The sequence below is a fragment of the Xiphophorus hellerii genome, chromosome 16 (assembly GCF_003331165.1).
Source record: "Xiphophorus hellerii strain 12219 chromosome 16, Xiphophorus_hellerii-4.1, whole genome shotgun sequence".
In the NCBI taxonomy this organism is placed as follows: Eukaryota; Metazoa; Chordata; class Actinopteri; order Cyprinodontiformes; family Poeciliidae; genus Xiphophorus; species Xiphophorus hellerii.
The window spans coordinates 21,463,089-21,484,999 of record NC_045687.1 but is presented as its reverse complement, the minus strand read 5'-3'; the positions used below and the strand labels follow the sequence as shown (position 1 = coordinate 21,484,999).

General features: G+C 39.2%; 1 protein-coding gene across 3 annotated transcripts in view; it reads left to right on the top strand.

Annotated features, from left to right (window-relative positions):
• The first annotated feature begins 788 nt into the window (after window positions 1–788).
• Window positions 789–21,911, top strand: part of LOC116736135 (myosin-9-like) — a 37,233-nt gene continuing 16,110 nt past the window's right edge. Inside the window, exons 1-11 of one of the 3 annotated variants that reach the window (XM_032588426.1) lie at window positions 789–879; window positions 943–1,032; window positions 14,417–14,748; window positions 17,149–17,305; window positions 17,866–17,893; window positions 18,003–18,096; window positions 18,521–18,538; window positions 21,024–21,116; window positions 21,202–21,265; window positions 21,381–21,479; window positions 21,585–21,728. In XM_032588426.1, coding sequence (XP_032444317.1) covers window positions 14,422–14,748; window positions 17,149–17,305; window positions 17,866–17,893; window positions 18,003–18,096; window positions 18,521–18,538; window positions 21,024–21,116; window positions 21,202–21,265; window positions 21,381–21,479; window positions 21,585–21,728 — 1,024 coding nt within the window. In that variant the 5' untranslated portion in view covers window positions 789–879; window positions 943–1,032; window positions 14,417–14,421. Of the gene's footprint in view, window positions 1,033–14,416; window positions 14,749–17,148; window positions 17,306–17,865; window positions 17,894–18,002; window positions 18,097–18,520; window positions 18,539–21,023; window positions 21,117–21,201; window positions 21,266–21,380; window positions 21,480–21,584; window positions 21,729–21,911 lie in introns of all 3 variants that reach the window. The other 2 variants (XM_032588425.1, XM_032588428.1) reach the window with 2 other exon arrangements.

The window sequence follows — 21,911 nt, the reverse complement described above, 5'->3', positions numbered from 1 at the left end:
TAGGTGATTTGATTTTACCACTAAGACACATTTGCAGAAGTAGTGGTGAATCTCAACGAGCGCAACACTTCTCAGAGCCTACTTTCCTCTCTTTCTGACCTCTGACCTCTTTCAACAACTTAGAAAACAAATGCGTTCTATGAATGAGAAGGTGCAAATATGACCTTCATTCAAGCAGACAATTTGGGCATCATATAAACACATACCAGGGTAAGGGGGAGGGTGTGAATACAAATGCACAATGCGCTTTCTATTTATTTATTTGTAAAACATTTTGAAATTCATATCTTACTCTTCTTCTACTTCACAATTATGTTCTACTTCCTGTTAATCTGTCCCGAATCTTGTCACTGAATACTTCATGTTGAATTATTCAAACTTTTTTGGGCAGATTTGGACCACAAAAGTACCAAACAGCTGGTTTCAAAGCACACTGTGTTCAAACTAAAGCACGCTGACACATAAGGGGAGACCCTCCGATAACATAGCTCATCCTGAAAGTGACTGGTACTTATATGGTCATAAAAATCCTAAGCATGCACATACCAGGCTCATTAAACGAGGGGTTTATCGGTATCCCCTCTCCGCCCTCTTCTCTCAACTCTTTTCAAGTAAATTTTTCTCTGTGGCGTTTGGATCCGCCTATCCGCTGTCAATCATTTTTTTCGATCCCGCCTTACTCGGAACCCGATTGGCTGAAAGCACTGGGGATTATCAGACAGCTTCAGCCATTGGTTGGCGGAACTCTACGTGAACAGTTGGTCCCGCCTCTTCGTGGACCGCACCCCGGCTCAAGTGAAATTAGGCGAACCAGTAAGCAGACGGCAGAAGAGGGAGGAGGAAGCGAAGAAAGAAAGAAAAAAAAAAGCGATAGAAACGGTGAGTGAAGTTTAGGGAGGAAGCGAGCGCTGTAGTTTAGTCTGAACTCTCTGCTGTCGACAGGAAAAAGAAGTTTTGACTCCGGCGACGCTGACTGAGCCCTGCGGTTGTTGATAGCCATCTTCTGAAAGGCGAACAGCAACCAAAAACCAGGTAAGCTCACCTCTTTTTAGTCGCTCGTGCTTAGCTAGGTGCTGTTTTATAACTCATTCAGTAGGTTGGTTAGGGCAGCAAGTGCAGTGAACCAGGAAGCTCGGTTCGCTAGTTGACCGCTGCAACTTCAGCAACCGAGCTGGGTGGAGCGGCACCTCCTTCTGAGATTTAGCGGTGGTTTTCTTCCGCTTAGCAACTCTAACGCGTTTAACGGTTGTTTTAAAATAACGAGCGCGTGCGAATGCGCTACATTTCGGGAACGTAGGCCGTCAAACTCAGCCGCAGCAGAGGCAGCTGGTGAGAGGCTAAACTGCAGAGCGGAGGCAGGAAGTGATTTATTTGAAAGAATTGTTTGGAAAACACGACGAAGAGTTTAAACTCGGGTGGACGTGAAATAATGGGGTTTTCTTTTTAAAACCTCCAGCTCGGTAACGGACAATTGCTTAGCTTGTGGTTGAAGTTTTGGAAGAGTAGCGGTCAGAGACAGACACGGTGTGTGGCTGGTAACATGTCTGACTGGCAGCATGGCGTCACCGTTTTACCGGCGGACTTAAAAAAAAACAACCGGAGTTGTTCTTTGCCGCCTTAACTTCAGACAGCACCACCTATATATTGGACCACTCTGATTTATAAACGTCGCATGCACCTTTTTTTTAATTTTTATAAATCTTTAGGCATATTCCTGAAATTATACTGAGTAAAACGTCTGTAAACTTTCATCTGGTTGGGAAAATGGAGTGGATACATTTCCGTTATATACGATTTAATTGTCGCTTTTAATATTAGCTGTATCAATAAAGTGTCCAGAGGTTCTGTGACAACCCCCCCCCCCCCCCCCCCCCCACGTGGGTTAATTTGAAAGGACAGCAAAATATCCTTCAAATCACACCAAAAACATAGTTGCAACTAATTAATGAGAATCAATCAATCAAATTTTATTTGTATAGCACATTTCAGCAGCAAGGCATTTCAAAGTGCTTTACATCATAACAAACACAGAATCACAATGCAATATAGAATCAATCATTAAAGAACAGTTATTAGTTAAAGAACAGAGAACAGTTATAGTCTTTAAATATCTGACTTTCTTAAATGATGTATGCACTTATTTTAAAAGATATTTTCATCAATCTTTTTGGGAACTTTTTCAATTCTTTGCAGTTATTCAGTGGCTGGTATAAATCAAAATAATTTTTTACCGTCCTATTTAAGAAACAGTATCACAAAATACCATCAGTTTATAGTGTTAATACAAAAAGATGTACCTAAATGTCTATTTTTTAAATTCAGAATGAGAGCTACAATTGTTTCAGCTGCAGCAAAAAGCATTCTCCCACACTAGGTATTGTGGTTCTGACATCAATATATAGACTTATGATTAGAAAATACTCATTAAACTAGTAGCAGATTTCAAATGAATATGTTTACTGTGCTGATTTGTCCATCTGATCTTTATAGAGTAATGCCAGAAGTCTGTAACGGTTTATTGTAACAAGGTAATGCAATGTTTGCTCATTTATCAGTCACATTGTCTGCTCAGGTGTCAGACCTGCTGCACCTGCTGCTTGTAGCTCGCCAGCTGAAGTTTTGAAACAGTGTTAAAGTAATGGGTGACGATGGGAATCTGCCTGTTTCACAACTGGGAATAAATCCAAATAACTTGACTCAAAGTCTTGGAAGCATGGGAGAAGTGTAGCGTGGCCTTGTGTCAACCTGCTAACTGCTAGTGCAGCAAACAAGTAGAGGAGGGGCGGCACTACCTTAATATAAAGCCTCGTCAGTCTGGAACTTTATCTAGTCTCTAATTAGAAGACGGAGTTTGACACAAACTCTCTTTCCATTGACAATAAAATTGTGCAAATTGCATTATGAAAATACATTTACTTAATGGAAACGCGGCGATTTTGCAAAAACTCAGCTTTTTACAAAACGTTTTTGCTCTGGGATGCGGTGGTTTTTCAGCTGTATGGAAATTGGTGTAATTTGTAAAACAGCAATGGAAACACGTCTCATTATACCAGTTTCTATTCATTAGCAACTCGTGCTAATTTGTAGCCACTGGCCTCCTCGGACGGTGCGCGGCTAGCTCCACCAGAGCTCTCGCATCATTGCAAAGTCCGTCAAGACTTTGTGATTTGAACGTGTTTAATCCTTCGCTCTCCTGTAAAATCGTTGAATACAATTTCTCCAAAACGCTGAATAAATACGTAGCTGCTCCCAAGTTTAAGAAGCTTGTCGCCTCTCTAAGGTGCTAGCGCTGTGGCTGAAATATGAATATATGTCATGTTTACTTACATTCGACTTACTGCGTTAACAAACGTATTCCTGTGTTGTTTTTAATTGCATCTCTTGTTTAACGGAAACACCGCAATTGTTGCGAAATTGTTTCTTTTTGACAACGACAGAATATCCCAAAAGGTTTTGGACTGGAAACGCAGCTAACACGACGAAAAAGTTTCAAATCCACTTCCTCTTGTTTGGTGTAGAAACGTTTGTTCAAAGGCAAAAGCAAGTGGGAATAAAGCAATCCAGTTTTGTCAATTTGAGAAGCACTTATAGATGATGAATGCAGTCATTTTTTTAAACCAGCTTTGATGAGCTCTATGTTTAAGGAAAATAATGAAAAGCCTTGACCAAAGAGATCTTGACGGGCGCTCCATCAAGGCGAGTATGTTTTATCTTCGTGCCCCAATGACAAAGGGCTGTTAGCATATATCTTGGTTAGTCCTTAGTTTCAGAGCCTTTAATTGCAGTCTGGCTCAGCAAACCTTTTCATTCTGCTGGAATAAAGAAAGATCCAGATCCCGGGATATTAAGCCGTCATCCCTCTGGAGTCTGTGAGGTGTCACGTTCTCATCAGGTCTCGTCACGTTAACGTCAACTCAATGGGTAGGCTTTGTCAGTGGCATTAGTGTTTAGATGGCATCTCATTGTTTGCACTGTGGCAGGCAAACACTCTGCGGTATGCATGCACTCCTTAATCGTTTGGAGAGTTGCAAACAGGGAGGCTTAGTGTCTGAACCAGAAGCAAAACGATCCACAAGCATCGCAATAAATCCTACCGATTATTAAAGCAGTTTATTGCAGCCTACATGCATCCCTTTGGATGTGGTCAGGTACTCATCGGGAGTCTTTGTGGTTCAGTTTGTAATCGGAGCCATATTTGTTGGATCAGCTGTTTTCTGCCAAGAAGCAATAAAATGCTTTACTTTACTGTCTAAATATGGTTCCACCAGCTTAAAGTTTCAAGTTCTTCTCTTCTCTCAGGATAATGTTCCTTAAAAAGTCACGCTGGGTGACACTGAGCGTGTCATATCCTGTTATTGCATTATAGTCATCTTGTTAAATCAACTCCTTATAACGTATTGTGAAACTCTCTCTCCGTCTCTCTGTCTTTCTCTTTTGGGGCGGGTTCTGTTCTTATAGCCAGTTTTGGTGCTGTTCTGGAGCCCCCTGCAGAGATTATTGCATTCCATCATTCATGTGTCAGCAAAGTCCACACACAAGCCCCCCCCCCTCCCGAAGAGTTTGTACCGTGGGCTAGACGAAATTAAATGCAGACGACTTGCACTGCGAGCTGAAGCTGTTCAGTGCTGTTGGAAGGTTTCAGTCTGAGCGCATCGGAGGATGTCGGGTGGTACTCGTCTGCAGCAGGATGTCTATTTGTTTACTTTTTTTTCTTTAGGTTCTGAAACTATGAAAGCTTTGAAAGGCTTTCCTTTAAAGGCCTTTGTTGACTTACTGGATCTTGCTTTATTGCAAATGTATAACAGAAGTATGTCTGGCTTTTATGAAAAACAAAATCTAGCTGCAAGAGGGGATGACACTCAAAAATACTTAACTTTAGTATTTTTTAAAACTATGAGCTCTTTAGTTTACCATATGAACTTCAGTTTCTCACTTCTCAAGCACATCTATATGTTGTAACTGTTTGCTGCCAGTTTGGGGAAGTCTTGAGAATGTGGAAAAGAGGTGGTGAGAGAAATCGCCTGCATGGTTTTGTTGTTCTTTGTTTTTGAGGTTGACTGGTCCAAAAATTCTGGACACAGAAATTAAATATTTGCCAAATGGTGAAGAAACAAAAGAGTTGTTACAATAACGAATTTTGCTTGATGATATATTGTCCCAGAAGTTATTGCGATAAGCGATAATATTGTTTTGAGACCAATTTCATGTAGTAACTCCATAATAATGCAGCAGTAACTGTATAATGCAAGAACACGTTCTCAAAGATCGATAAACTTTAAATTCTAGTGAACATTTAACACTGGAAGGGAAAGAAACTGTAAATATCTCAAATAAATGAACAAAGTTGATGCATTAAACTGAGTGTGACGGGGTGCGCATCAATTGTGTTGTCCCTGCACTTGCCCGTTGGCTTCACACACCATTATTTCCAAATTATGCCTGCTTTTGCATCTCCAAATTTTTTCTCACACAAAAACACGTTAGGCCGCTAGTGCACTGCCCTAGAGCCCCTATCAATGTGCTTAGCAAGTTTTCTGGGGGAAACCCTGGATCAGGAAATGTTCGTAGTCTAGAAATCTCATAGTTAAAGTTAGAAATAGGAAATGCATTGAAAAATGATGTTCATCTTTGTGGTTTATGTTCTGTTCCCTTTTTTCTCTGCTGTGAAACAAACAAATCAGACTTATTGCTATTTTGCTGTAGAATTAGCAGTAGCTTCTTTGACCCAGAAGGTTTCAACCTATTTGTTTAGTTTAGGAAAAGTTTTAAACAACGGCATGCAAGTCTTTCAGATTGACACTGCAACCATTTGCTAACCCTAAGTGTCGATGCACATTTGAACCACCACTTCACAGACTTTTGACTTCTTCTCTCACTTTACGGCTCACAGCCCCTCCTCCTTTTTCCTCCGCTCAACCTTATTGTCACCACCCAGACCTTCCAGACCTTTCCTCCATCCTCTTCCTCACAGCAGCACCTGAAAAGCCTCATTAGCGTCGGACAATGCCAGGAAATGACTCCGGCTCAAACAATGTAAAGAAAAGGCTTGAGGCACAGAACAGGCTTTGACCAAACCCTTCAACTATATATCCTTTGTGCTTTTCACCTCTGCGGTCATGGTGTGTTGCTTGATTAGACATCACCGTCCTTCAATCTGTGGTGTGCCAGTTTAAAGATTGACTTCTTGATAAGGGACCTCGATAAACCCTCGTATTTTACCCTCCAAAAAAGTGCTTTAAAAAAATAAAAGCTTTTTGACAGAAAGCGCCCAGGTTATTGTACGTGTTGTGAAACAGAGTTTTGTGTGGATGTGAGCAGCATACCTGTGTGAAAATGCAATGTGGTTAATGCTTTAAAGATTGCGGAAGACATGCATGACACGCATTTTAGACTCTGAACTTTGTACCACGCTGTGTGATTGTTTCATCTTCCTGCTGCTGTCGGTCATTTATCTACCACATACATCTAAATCATGCTGCATGGCAGATGTCCTCATTTTCAATAGACATATGGTTGTTTGAGGATGTAGCGTGGATGGTTAGCTCGTGACTCACAACAGATAAGTGATAAGGTAGAGAGACCACAAACGGGAACTACATTTTTTAAAAAATCACTGGGCTGAAGTGGAGAAGACAGCCTAGAGATGAAGTGAGTAGTAAAGAATTATGAGGTATAAAGAAGAAGAGAGCAGTACTAGTAATAAATCATTTATCCTTTGGAACTATTGGACGCAAAGCAGCATTCCTTTTAGGAGAAATACTGCTGACAAACTGGAACGTTGATTGAAGAAATCATTCACTGTCTGCCCAAAGGTTTGTATTTATCTCTTTAAAAAAAAGGGCTGGTGATCTTCCCTATCGGTTATTGTCAAATAAACAGCAAGCTGTGGATTCAGCGTTGCAATGAGATAAGTTCTCATATGATGGACGAGGAATTTGTTCTTTGGCCTTTTTTTTTTCTCTTCTTTTTTTTTTTTTTAAACGACAACCCGTGTTCCCGATTATCTTTGCTCTTTGACATTTAGCCAAAGCTTACAGGAACTCTACGTTTCGGCGTCCACCGGCTAAATGTACCTGAAATCTTCCAGAGTTTCAACCCTCCAAAAAAGTTTACACTGGTCCATCGATGGAAGAAGCACCCTGTGATTTGAGACTTCAAAAATATGGCGGTGGTGTTACTGAACGAAATGGATTGAAGAAAGAGTTGGGTTTAAATTAGACACAGTTAAAATCAGCTGTTTTATTAGTCAATACATTTGCTAGGGATAGCACATGGTATTGGAGTTTTGGTCGATATTCGATATGTCGATATAATAAAACTCATTTGGCTGATAACCGATACCAATACCGATATTTTTTCCTATACCTACTTATTGAAACTATATGGCTTTCTCTACTGTGGAGTTAAAATAAGCATTAAAATATGCATTATCTTTGTCAATTTAGCCTGCTACCAAATGCTGAAAATGATGGAACACTTTCAACCTACATTATGTTTAATGTCAAATTTATTCATGACATTTGCTCTCTCTAAGACGATGACAACACTCAAACAGGCAATTTTATTTTTTTTTTTTTAAACCCCTCCAGGGGGTATTTTGTGGGCTCTAGTGTCCCTTATATGACAGTAGACTGATAGGAAACGGGGAAGGAGAGGGGGGAAGACATGCGGCAAATATCGTCGGGTCCGGGAGTCGAACCCGTGACGGCCGTGTCGAGGACTCAAGGCCTCCAAATATGGGTCGCGCTAACCACTACGCCACCACTGCACGCCCCAACAGTGCAAATTTGACATGCTCTGCTGCAGGCATCATAAAATAACGCCTTTTATATCGGTGAACTATTTTGACAGAATGTCCAACATTAAATTTTACAGCTAATATCGGCCGATATCGATGCATGCCGAAAATATCGATGCATGCCGAAAATATCGATGCATCCCTCATTTTTGCTCATGTATCCTACTCCGCTTCTGGTTTCAGCTCATTAGTAAAGCTGTTTACCTTATTTACATGGCTGGGTGTGGCTTTAGCTTCCACATCACATTGTACTTTTAGTGACTGGATAATCTTTCTAAACAACTGCAGGACTGAAGGCTTTCCTCCTTTCAAAGCAACGTCTTTTAAAACTCGCTCGGATATGTGTGGCCGGCCTAATTGAAACCGAGTTGTGAAAGTGGCGTTTAAATTTAAAAATAAACAAACACGGTTTAATTTAATCTAACTGTAATTAATCATCTGGCAGCCATTGGTTTAGCCGATGTGGGTCTATTTTTAGCCAGTAAAGTCTTTAATTGAGATCAAAATCTCTCCTTTTAAGAGGAATGTACTGCTTTGTAACGCAAAATTACTTTAACAGCAGCTATTCTTTGCTGCCAAGGTTTTTTTTTTAAAAGAAGGCCCAACATGTTACCCTACCTAAACAAAGTTCCCCAGATGGCAAAATAGCTTTCTCAACTTGTAATTTCCTCTTTCCTCCCCTCTCCTCCGTTCGTCCCACCCTTCCATCTCCAAGATGAGCTTGGGTGAAGCAGCAGGAGGAGGAGGAGGGATCTGTTGTCTTCCCGTTAAAAACCGACTGCTTCATCACTGGGGACGACCAGAGAGCAGGGCCCTGAATCTGCAGAAATAGACATGTGTATGTGCTGAAAAGGCTCATGTAAACAGTTCAAATCAAACTGTCCGGAGTGTCAACAGCACTAAACAAGAACCGCAGGATGAGGATGTCATCCAAGGATAAGCAGGGCTGGACAGCGCTGTGATGGGATGCAGTTGGTGGGGAGTGAAGAGTTATTGACCCTGTGCTTTGATTGATGATGCTCACAATAGAGCAGTAAATGCAGCACAGCTGGTTTATAGATTCCCCCCTCACGCACACACACCCCGACAGCTGGAGGAGGAGAGCCTGTTTGTACTTGATCAGACTCTGTGTGAGGTTGTCTTGACTTTAAAAAAAAAAAAAAAAATATATTGTTATTAGCTATGTTGGCTCAAGGAAATGAAGTGAGGCAGAATGAGAGTTCAGTGATTGGATGGTCTGGGTTTTATAAGGTTGGCTTTCTTTCCTAAACGAGGCCACACTGCAAAAACACCAAATCCTCCCCAAGTATTTTTGGTCTAGTTTGTAGTGCAAATATTTTGGTACACTTGAATTAAGACAAAGCTAAATTAAAAGTAACTTTTCATCCAGAAGTAGGAGCTTGTTGTAAGTCAATAAATCCTTAATATTAATGGAAAGGTACTAGTTCAACGGCAGATTATTACACTAAGCTGAGACATTTTTCCCATGTTGTAAGTGAAATAATCTGCCTTTGAACTAGTAGTTTTTCATTAATATTAAGGAATTTACTTGAAACAAACTAATTTCTTTCTGGAAAGTTACATGTAAGTTACTTTCGTCTTATTTCAAGTGTGTTAAGAAATTTGCACAGAAACTAAACCAAAAATACTTGATAAGATTTGTTGTTGTTTGCAGAGTAGTTTGGCCCTCTTCTTTCCCCTCGTTCCTAAATGTTTTCCTCCATGTTCAGGCTGCTGTATCACTTTGTAACAACAGTCTAGTCTCTGGAGTCCTTCTTCCTCTCTTTTTTTTTTTTTACCCCTCCAGGGGGTCTTTTGTGGGCTCTAGTGTCCCTTATATGACAGTGGGCTGACAGGAAACGGGGAAGGAGAGGGGGGAAGACATGCGGCAAATATCGTCGGGTCCGGGAGTCGAACCCGCGACGGTCGCGTCGAGGACTCAAGGCCTCCAAATATGAGTCGCGCTAACCACTACGCCACCGTGGCACGCCCTTCTTCCTCTCTTTTGTGTTACTTCATGGTTCCTCTTTTTTGTGAAGGTTCCCTTTTATTGTGGATTTTTCAGGCTGAACAATATCGCTGCAATGTTAAATTGTGCTATTGTTGAATACTTCTTTTATTTTCCATTGTCACATTGTTCCCACTACAGGATTTTTAGCATCTTACACACTAGAATGCTTTAGGACTGCATCAAATCTATTAATTATTAGGGATCTAGTGAGTTTGATTGCTCTCCTTTAATTTTATTTATTGTGACGTCAACATCCAGAGCTTCAGGAGACGGCTGAGTTTTTAAACTGGCTGGAGCAGTTTCTTTGTCCCTCCTCTACTTTCTATATAGAACAGCGCTTGGAGAACTAAAATAACCGATGGAGTCATTTTTAGTCCCCAGTCCTCTGGAGAAACGGTTTGTGTGTCGAAGTCATTTTCTGTGTCAAGCACTCGAGTCTAACTATACCAGACATCATCATTCGAGGGCCGAAATGCAGCAAATATTTAAAATAAATGTGGAATTAAATAAATAAAATGTACAAAATTTTAAACATTTTATACAGTCTGAGACAAAAAATGTTTGTCTCATAGGTTTAGTAGAAAAATAAATCTATTTATTTAAATCTGTAAATTTATTCAGATATTTCATTGTTGCTTTGCTGCAGAGCACCGTGAAACAGTCAACTCTGATCGTCAAATAGGGTTAATAAGAACATTGAGATATAAATTAATCAATGTGTTTATTTCCCTTTTATTTAAATATTAATACATTTATATTTTCTTTTCCCCCCTATTTTTTGGCATGTCAATTTTCCTGATGATCTAATTTCAGGAGTCTGCAAGCCGTACTGTCCAAAGAACCATCGTTCCCCTTAGTCCAGAAAAAAAACACTTGCGTAGCTTGTTAAACTTTAACTGACCTTTTGGGGAAAAAAAAGACAACTTATTACATTTTATGAGGAAATTTATTTTAAAGAACAATTATACTTTCAATTTTTACTTTTAAATAGAGAAAAAAAATTGGTTGGGGTCCTGATATTTGTGGAAAATTATGCAAAAATTTAAAAAACGCATTATATCCAACATTGCGAAAAAACAATGGATCAATCTATGATCAGTACTTTGTGTCGTTTAATGAAATTATTTCATAAAAATTAAAAGAAAACAGGTAAAAGCCAGATTTGTTTGGTTTTTGATATGTCATTGACATTCATTGCTTTGCATTCGTATGTCGGTAAAGGATCTCTGCAGCTTTGCAGAACTATTATTTCACTGAGGCATTAGGGGTAAAAACGCTGGTGGATAGGAACAAGGGCCGAACAAAGACCAGAGGAAGCGTCAGAAAATATGTCTGAGGAAGATGTAAGACGAGGAGGAGGAGGATGGAAGACAGAAATTTGTGGAATGCCTTTGCTGGTTGGTCCTCCCTGATAAAGGGTTAGCATGGGAGGAATGTGACCCTGAGAAGATTGGATAAACAGTGTGGAAGGAGGGGAGAGGGAGTTGTGATGGAGAGGAGGAAGCTCGTCGCCAGCGGAGAGGAAAAAAACACGGTTGGTTCACCCCACGTTCTGTTGGACAACCAGGGATGAGTTGGTAGAGGAAGTCAGCAGTGAAGGTTATCATCTGCTGTTCAGCCTGCAGACCAGGGAGTCATGAGAAAAATCAGTCGTGTGCTGGAGCACATTAAACGGCAAACCCTCTAATTTCTGGAACAGCACATGAAGTTTGGGACTATCCCGAGGGAACTGGGCAGCCTTTTAAATCGAGGCGCATCAGTCAGGACTTCAGAATTGTATCCAGAGTTTGGTTTTATTTCTAAAGCTTTGAACAACTGAAGGCAATTTTTGTTGTCAAATTCAGATTTCTCTTTAAAAATTGCAATATTGTAGTTGTATTATTTATACAGCAGAGTTGCCAAGTGGTGGAGGAAGCAGTCAATGTAAAACAATTTGTCCTTTTTTCCCCCTCCCCATTTAGAAAAAAATATTACTATTAACCAGTCGTAGGGGACTTCAAATTGATATTTTGCAGTACTACTGTGATAACAGTAAAGGTGATGATAAAAACAATTTCTTACTTTTTTTATGCAACTATGTGACCATAACTGTAATTATAGTCCCACAAACAAATAATGTTTGTGAAAAACATTCCCCTTTATAATGTGCGTCTTTAGAACACCAGTCATGTAAAAAAAAAAAGTGTGATTTCTATCACCAAACTGCACATGGTAACTATATTTTCAAATATTTATTGATGCTTTTGTTGAACAGTGGAGAAAACGGTAAAATTATCACAATAAAGACATTTTGGGCAGATTTAAATATCATTAGCTGGAATTTATTGTGACAATGAATCAAAATTCTTTAATTTATCACAATAAATAACAATATGACAAATGCCTGCCCCTAACCAGTCATTTAAGTCTTGTTGCCTCTGGCCTCTTATATTAGCAGCTTGTTCATTCAGAACAGAAGTCTCCATGATTGAGTTCAGATCCTTATCTTAACACTGAAGTTTCCAAAAATCTGCACTCCTAAATCCAGCATTCTTCCTGTTAGCTGCTAAAAATCTGGCTCTCCTTCTCGGTATGAATAAACTGTAGTAACAGTAAAGCTTCCTTTAAAAGAGCTTAAGCTTGGTTTCCCCAGAAAGCGGGAAGGCGGATGACATCATTGGCATTTATTTTCCACCAACTTGGGGTTTCTGTAGTTAGATTTTTACTAAAATAAAATCTTTAAAAACAGAAAATTTGATTAGTCTGTTAAAGCCCTACCACAATCTTTTGGTGGTTAGATATTAGTGTACACAAAGTAATAATAATAATAAAAAAAGCAATATAATCAGATTTCAGATAGTCTGCCAAGTAAGGGCAGCTTAATCTGAATGTGATTTCTTCTACAAACCTTTGACTAATCTCATGTGTTAAAAAAAACAACATAATTGGTCATACTAGGAGTAGTGTGTATAATTCTGTAATACTTCATTCCTGACCCTTTCTTGTTGTTTATTATTTCATTTCAGCTTTAAGAAACCCCAGCTTGTTGGGGTTTAGTGTCTTTCTTCCTGTCGGGTATATGAACTCAGATCATCCATTTCCCACAGGGCAACTCACTTTGTAAAAGTCAGTTAAAGCATTCAAGCTTAACCTGACCTCTGCTGTGATTTTCTTTCTGATTGCTCTTTTGGAAACTGCTGAGCATAAGACGGCTCTGTGTCCTATCAGATGAGGGGAAAAATGTCCGGCATCAACAGCCGTGGTGTCGCTGCGAAAATGGTGTCATGGTCCTGCAGTTTTGGAATGATAATTGGACCGATAAAGCCCGGGGCTGTGCTGTCAGTCACAGTGGCCCACGCTGGGTTAATTCACCGCAGTGCTGCAGCTTCATTTTGACTTTAATGGCTTTCTCACACTTTCTCCTTCCTGGTTCTGGTTCTACCGGTTGAGTCACTTTCTGTAGTATGAGGATATTTCACCGCTGTGTCAACAAGATGTTTACGAGCACAAAGCTGTGTGCAAAAATTTTCATGAGTAACTGAGAAATATAGTGTTGCACTTAGACATGTACGTATGCAAATAAGAAATCAGTATAAACTACTTTTTTGGGATTTGTTCAGAATTTGTGACGTTGAAGCTTCCCCCTCTTACCTCAGTTTTCTTATGTTGCAGGAGGAGTTTCATTCTCTTAATCGGTCTCATAATATTGAACTTATTCTGAACATAAAAGTTGAATGCTTGTTTCAAAACCGGTTTCCAGTTCGTATTGGGTCTTTTCCCTATTCAGACTTTGGTTTACAAAATACTCAGAAAGCTATTTCTTTGTTCCTGTTACGGTAGTCCTTTGAGGTCAAAAGAGCATTGGAGACAAGATAATGATGTATTTTTAGCATGTGCTCTGCTAGACTCAAAAAAATTCTTTCACTAAAGTGATTACATTTTGAATAGCAATGATGGTTTTAAGATTCAACAAACATGATTTGTGACCAAATTTAGAGGTTAAAGTGCTTACAAATTGAAGTAATGCAAATAGTCAGATATGCATGAGGTCACGTTAGCAACTCAGCTCCTCCGTCTCAACTCATTCAGCTTCTTCAGACTAGCCAGCAGCAATTAGCGAACATCTGGTAGAACTGCGGATCAGCTGAGCTTATTGCAGAGCTACTTTTCAATGCAACGCTGTTAAAAACGTAGTTAAAGGGTTAATAGAGGAGCCATGTTGTAATGACTTCCTGAAGGTGGAGTTTCAGAAAGAGCAGGAGTTTTTAAAGAGACAAAGGCCCAGTTTCAAGGTGTTAAATTACAAAGTCAAATTTCTTTTAAATCATATTTAATATATATATACAGCATTTTTACAACAACTGTTTACATAGGTACTTGCTATAAAGTGGCACTATGTGGCTTCAGTGTCCCATAATGTTTTAAAATGGCCAGATTGTTGGTGGAATTTTTTTCAGATGCACAAAATCTTTACAGTTTTGAGTCAAAATTAAATTATTGAAGACATTCAGCATTGAACTTATACAACTTCATGTCTTTATTTTTTTTGCTTTTATTATCCTTATTACACTGAATCTGTGTCAGAGCTTCCCGTTCTAACTGTTCCCTCTCTCTTCCCACCAAAACAGCCACCATGTCAGACGCGGACAAGTTTCTGTATGTAGACCGCAATCTGGTCAACAACCCGCTGGCGCAGGCCGACTGGGCCACCAAGAAGCTGGTATGGGTCCCCTCGGAGCGCCTGGGCTTCGAGGCCGGCTCCATCAAGGAGGAGCGCGGCGACGAGTGCACGGTGGAGCTGGCGGACTCCGGGAAAAAGATCAAGGTGAACAAGGACGACATCCAGAAGATGAACCCGCCCAAGTTCAGCAAGGTGGAGGACATGGCCGAGCTCACCTGCCTCAACGAAGCGTCCGTTCTGCACAACCTGAAGGAGAGATACTACTCTGGCCTCATCTATGTGAGTATGACTCCTTGGAGCAACGTTGTACATATTTATATGCTTAATGGCATGTGCTAAAGCAGCAAATGTTTTTACTTCCTGCTGCCCGAGATCCTCTGGCTTTTGTGAAACATCTCCAGTCTTTTTTGATCTCGGTCCAATCTAATTATCTTCTCGTTAAGCCATCCATGGCTCAAGATGTTCCATTGTGTGTAAGCTGCAAACGGAAAGAAAATGTGCAATCTGTTAACATTCCCCTGTAGTGAATTGCTCCATCTTCGTCTTGAAACTATCCTGCAGTACTGTAATGTTTGCTGCGTTCTCTCTGTTTGGGATCGAATCATGTAAACAGGAAGCTGTAGAGAACAATGTGCTCCAGAGTACAAGAGATTTAAAAAAAAAAAAAAAAAAAAGAGTGAGAAAGAACGGCACCAGTCCAGGCTTTTCAAAAAAGGGGGATGGAATGTAAACCATGTTGTAATGTTGATTAATTTCCCCTGTAATTAATGTTATTTACCCTCATTTTTCTGTCCTGGGAGTGATTTTGTCCCTTTGACACACAGTTGTGCCCCAGTCATATCAACAAAGAGCATTTTCCCCTTCCCTCTTCCTCCACAGATCCATTCTATGGATGGTTTCATAGCTCCACACTCAAAATGGAGACTCTCTCAGGGGAAACGGAGTGTACTGTAGATGAAGATGTTCAAATTATCTAAATGCAAAAAGCGAGTTCCCTGATCAGCCATGCAATACATGAACACTCCTCAGTTTAAACTTGTAGCTGGGTGGAGCGCCGATTACATAACTTGGTCATACAAATCAGAGTTCATGTGAAAATTTCAGCGATGAGGTAATAAAGTATGGGGCAATGTTATTACACAAGTTAACAAAGCTGCAAGCAAAGTGTGATTCTGCAGTTTAACTGCCCTCACGGCAAGGAGGGGATTTGTTCCCAGTATGTCAAACCATTCTGGTACTTTTCCTCTAAATGATGTTTAGTAACTATTCATGTTTCATTAATTTTCCCTTTTTTAGAAGGGCATTGTTATGTAAAATCGACTTTTTTAAGCTTTACATCATGCTGTAATGTTATTCCCTCATCGAAAACATACCTGGAGTGTTTCCTTAATTCTCTCATGCATGTTTGAGAAATACTTTAATCTCCCATGGCAACCATTCAGAACTGTAAAACCCCTGAGTGGACCTAGCTCCGCCTTCAAGGACAAAGGTCCTTCTCTGAGCTGCAGTTTCCAAGCTTCTCCCTCACAGAGCAGCCCTCCCTAAAGACTCCTACAGACTAGCCAGCAGCTATTAGCAAACACCTGGAAATGCACATATGCTGAGCTCATTATATGATCTACTTTTCAGTGCAATGCCAGTGTTGCCAAAGGGTTAATGGAGTAGCCATGTTGTGATGACTTCCTGGAGGCGAAGTTTCAGAAAGGGCAGGAGTTTTTAGAGAGACAGAGACCCAATTTCAAGCTATTAAATTACAAAGTCAAATTTCTTTCAAGTCATATTTGATATCTATAGCATTTTTATAACAACTGAAGGCAACATAATTTCTTGAATATGCTATAAAATACTGCCTTTTTAACAGGAATTATTTTCATGTCTTGTTTTGGTATTGCAGAGTAATTATATACAGGTGTTATATAATTATTATTATTAATGCAAATCTCAAACTCAAATGCTAGTGGAAAATTATAGAATATTGCGTTCTTACATTTATTTTCTTACTATCACTTTAGCTTTGCAGAATATCTCGTAAATATACTACTGCAGTATTGTCAGCTTTATAATATGACATATTAAAATAACACTTTTAACTGTATAAGAAGTACAAAAAGAGAAGTAGAATAACTTACTATCTTATTATATGTTTTGGTGTCCTTTAGGGTGATCTGATCTGATATTGATTTTGTTAATTGGTCAGCCAAAAAACAATTATCAATTTATATTGACCTGCATAGAAACACTGCTCTCCAGCAATTAGTCTGCCCCCAGAATTTCTATCCAGCAGCCTTTGCATCCCACACTCAAACCTATTGATTAATAATAAGTGGGTTGGTTGTTTTCATACCAAATGTTTTCTGAGAGTAATATAACTTGATTAAGCCTTTTCTAACATTCCACACTGGAAAAATAAATAATAAAATTATGTATGATTCATTCTGTTATTGTATCAGGTCAATATCAGTATCGACCGATACTCAAAGCTGCGATATCTGTATCGTATCAGAAGTGGAAAAGCTGTATTGAGACTCCTCTAGTGGCATTATACACAACATACAATCTTCCTAATACCTTTCTACAATCTGTTAACTAATCTTTAAAAAAAAACAAAAAAACCCCACAGTCTATGTATTGATTATTTGAAGGCAATGTTTTCTAAATTGTCTCACATCTGTCCTGCAGACATACTCCGGTCTCTTCTGCGTGGTGATCAACCCCTACAAGAACCTGCCCATCTACTCCGAGGAAATTGTGGAGATGTACAAGGGCAAGAAGAGACATGAAATGCCCCCCCACATCTACGCCATAACCGACACGGCGTACAGGAGCATGATGCAGGGTGAGCGGCTGCACCCGTCGCCTCGTACCTGCGGGCCATTTTCCTCTCCATTAGTCTGTCACAAACGCAGTGGATTTAAATATTCTGCTGCAAGCAGATTTCTCATTTCAGTTAACTGTTTTCCTCCTTTTACCACAGTGTATAATCAGTGACTGTTTAGCAGCCTGGCTCCACTCCGAAGGCCAGAGTTGGGATTTCCTGTAGAGGGTGTTTCTTAAATCCACCTCCTGTATGGCTTTCCTTTTTTCCCCAGAACTCCCTTGTATGCAGTGCAAACCACATTAGCTAATCCTGTTTCCCACTAGTGTAATTTTTTCTTTTTTTGTCCCCCCTCCACACATTGTACTCCAGACCACATTTCAGGAGGCGATACAATAATTAGGCAGTTAGAAGCGTTTCAGTCACAGGAAGCCGGATATTGATTTCCTGTCTGCGGTTGGTGTATTTCCTGTTGCATAGGCGTAAACTTGTACACACTGTGTTGATAAAATGCTCATGAAGGGTCTGTGCAGAGTTGACAATATCCATATTTTTGACCTTTTATTTTTTATTTTTTGCAGATCGGGAAGACCAGTCTATTCTTTGCACGTAAGTAACCAAGTTTCAATCATGCTCGTCTCAGTAGCTCACATCCTTTTATTTTCTTATCTGATTGCATTTTTTATTTTTATTTTTCTTGCTTGCATGTCATCTCCAGAGGCGAGTCTGGTGCTGGTAAGACGGAGAACACCAAGAAGGTTATCCAGTATCTTGCTCATGTTGCTTCCTCCCACAAGACAAAGAAAGATCAGGTCAGTCCCGCCTGTTGTCATACAGCCTCCACCTTTTTACAAATGCATTTAATCCAAAAGTATCGTTTAATTTTGTTTTTCCTGTTGTGCTGCATACTGATCTGTATCTGTGCGATTTGTGTGGACAGTAAACGATTGTTTTCTTCAGTAAGAAAACCCGACAGTGATCTGCTCTAAAGGAACCACCTTTTTTTTTCTAGATGTAAAAACTGACTTTATCTGATGTTTTGCTGAGTGTTATTGAACCAGAAAGGTGTGCAAAGTCAGGCAGCCCTGGCTTTTGTCAGGCAAAGCAGGAGAACCTGTTCTTCTGCTTGTCAGCCACATGTAATGCAGCACAGAGGACCCCAGAGGGGCTTTAAAGAAACCACACCTTTCATCCCTTTTTGAGGTTGTTTTTCTTTTTTTCATCCCCCATCAACAGGGTTCATACCTGTCACATGTGAGTTTATCCTTCCTCCTCCACCTGCTTCTGTCACCATGTTCTTTTTTTTCCCTATCCTTTCTCTTCCCCCACTCCTTCTCTTCCCACTCGCTCACTGAAGCCTGCTCTGTTTTGGGAGTCACTTTGTATGGAGGGCAGAGGTGACATGTCTTGCCAGCCATTAGGAAGTCGGGAGGAAGTTTGTTTGCAGCTCGTTGGCAGCCGTACATGTTCCCGTGAAAAGTTCAACCAGACAATAGTAGTGGAAGGCGGGGGAGAGGGGGGGTCTGTATAGATGGGGAAAAAAATCCACCAAATTTTTCGTTTTTGGTTAAAAAACATTTTTTTTATTTGTCTGGTTGAATTTTTCATTGAAGCGCAATTTTATTGTGCAAAAAATCGTGAATTGCTTCCTTGTTTTTGCTTTGTTTTACAAGAAGGCTATAAATTTATTAAGATTTTTACATTTTACACAGTGACTTGCAAATGTTTTTGTTGAAATTTTTTTTGTCAGACCAACAAAATGTTGCATGTATTGGCCAATGGAAAGTAAAATTATGCATGGATTTAAAAAAAAAAAAAAGTAAGTGATAAAGTAGAGAGAATCTGCAGTTAAATTGTTTTTGGCTCCCTTTGATTTTTATTTATTTGTTTTTTCAGTTCAGTCAAAAATCAAATAACTTCTTTATAGCACTGCAACAATTTCAACAACTTGACTGAATAGGTACATGCAGAAGCACAAGGCTAACATTTATATTGTCAAATTAAACTAAATTTCATACACTTCTTATATTTAGATCATTAAATAAAAACACAAAAGGAAAGAAAACAGATGCATCACAATTTTAATGTTTTTAGCATATTTGATTTACTCTCATTACCTAAATATAAAGCAACCAGCCGGTTTTAGCGGCTACCTGGTTAGCCAACACTGAACTACACCCCGATCACAGCATGCACATGGTGACCCATGGTAGTGGCAGTATCATGCTCTTTAGTACGGACCAGGAAGCTGGGTAGATTAGAGATGACGGACTGTATAAATGATATGCAGTAATCATGTTCAATAATACTTCAAAATAATTTGAGATTGGTGCTTCCATGGAACCAACAGGGACAAAGATGGTTCAAACAACAAAAGTAAAAATCCCAACTATTACCCCAGTTTTTGGAGTTTGCAAGTGCAATCAGTTCATTTTATTGAAATGAATAGTTTTAATAATAGTTTTTTTTTGTCTTTCTTGATGGTAAATCATACAGTCACTCATCCAGTTGGATAATCAACCTAAGCACATAGGCATAGATGCAATTCAGTGCTTTATAATGGCCTACTCAAAGTCCAGTAAATCCATCTGAGCGTCTGGGCGAAGACTTTACTGTAGTCATATTTATCAGATAAGCAGGGGCTGAATACATGTTTTCCACACTTTTCATATTTTTATTTCTACAAAAAAAGCTGAAAATTCTGCATAATTTTCCTTCCTCTTCCAAATATGCTTTACATTCTCTGTCAACTGATATTCTAATAAAACATATTAAACTTTGAGACAGCAACCTGACAGAATGTTTAAAAAAAAAAAAAAAAAAGAATATTAATAATAATTTAAAAAACAAATTAAAACCTTTTGCAAGGCACTGTGTATTGTTGAGTATGTGTTTACGCTTCAACACGAATCATTTTGAACTCGAGTCATGCTTGTTTTGGACATTTTCTGTGTGTTTGTGTGTTTTTAACCGTTCACCAAGGGTTTCTTAAAGCCTTAAATTAAATAAGGAAGGACTGAAAAGTTCCCTTTACTGAGGCTTCACTGGACTGTTCTTCTCTGTATCAGGTGCTGGGTTTGTTGACGGTCTCTGGGTCTGGGTTGTTGTTGTTGGGGCACTAATGCGTCATGTGTTGGGTTTTATGCTTGGGTGGAAAATGTGCGTTGCTGCTGCTGGTCTGTTTATTTAAATGTTGTTGTTTTTTCTCCTTTCTCAAATGTAAATTGCATATGGTCAATCAACAAATATTAATATTCCCGAATATTTGATTTTAGAATAAAATCAAAATCGGCTAAATGATTTTAGACCAAATCTCAGTCTTTGTTTACCATTCTACCAGTAGAATGGTAAACAAAGACTTTGGATGACAAATATTTTTGCTAAAATTGTCATCATGATGTGACTGAGTATAAGGGCCACGTTAAGAAAATTAAAAATAGGATAAAATTATGAGGGGAAAAAGTCATATTATTGTAAGAAAAAAGTCAAAAATAATATGCCGGTAATATTATGACTTTATTCTTACATTATTACAACTTTATTCTTGTATGACTTTATTCTCATAATACGACTATTGTTGTAATACCACAACTTTATACTTGGATTTGAATAACTTTTAATTTTTTTTTTATTTTTAATTTTTTCTTAGTATGGTCCAATTATTCCGTCGTATTATGAAGTATGAATTTTAACTTTTTTTTAAAAGAACATTCTCTGCAAATCTGTTACCTTTCACCAGGGGGAGCTGGAGAAGCAGCTACTGCAGGCTAATCCCATCCTGGAAGCCTTTGGAAATGCCAAAACAGTCAAAAACGACAACTCTTCCAGATTTGTATGAATTATTGCAAAGTTAAGATTTCTAATAAATTTTTAGTTTCACATTTTGGTTTAAAATTATTTATTTTTTCTCCTTGTAGGGAAAATTCATTAGAATCAACTTTGATGTCAACGGCTACATCGTTGGTGCCAATATTGAAACCTGTATCCTGATTACTGTAGTTTTCCTTCCTCCCTCATTTGAATGATTTAGGAATTGAACGGTTAAGCTGCTAAATTAGTTGTTGTCAAAACCTTTCCTTGACAAACTGACCCCAAGACTTGCTGGAGAAATCCCGTGCCATTCGCCAGGCCAAAGATGAGAGGACGTTTCACATTTTCTACTACATGCTCACAGGAGCAGGAGACAAGCTACGAAGTAAGCTGCTGCTTGGATATTTAGCGGAAGGTTTACTATTTGTTGCGTTCTTATAAAGTCACTTGGTGTGAAAATCAAATATTTCCATTTTGCCGTTGACCACAGATGAGCTTCTCCTTGAAAACTACAACAACTACCGATTCCTTTCCAACGGAAACGTCACGATCCCGGGACAGCAGGACAAGGATCTGTTCACAGAAACCATGGAGGCCTTTAGGATCATGGGGATTCCAGAGGATGAGCAGATCGGTAAGGAAACAACCTCTAGCATTAGTATTTACTTCCCAGGTCTGGAAAACCTCTGAATATCTTGACCATTCCTGGTCCCAATTTCTAGATTTATAACCACATTTCTGCCTGATGGTCTATCCTGTCTTGTGTCCAGCTTTCAATTCGGCTTTTCGTTTTATGTGACTGGTATTTGGGTGTCGA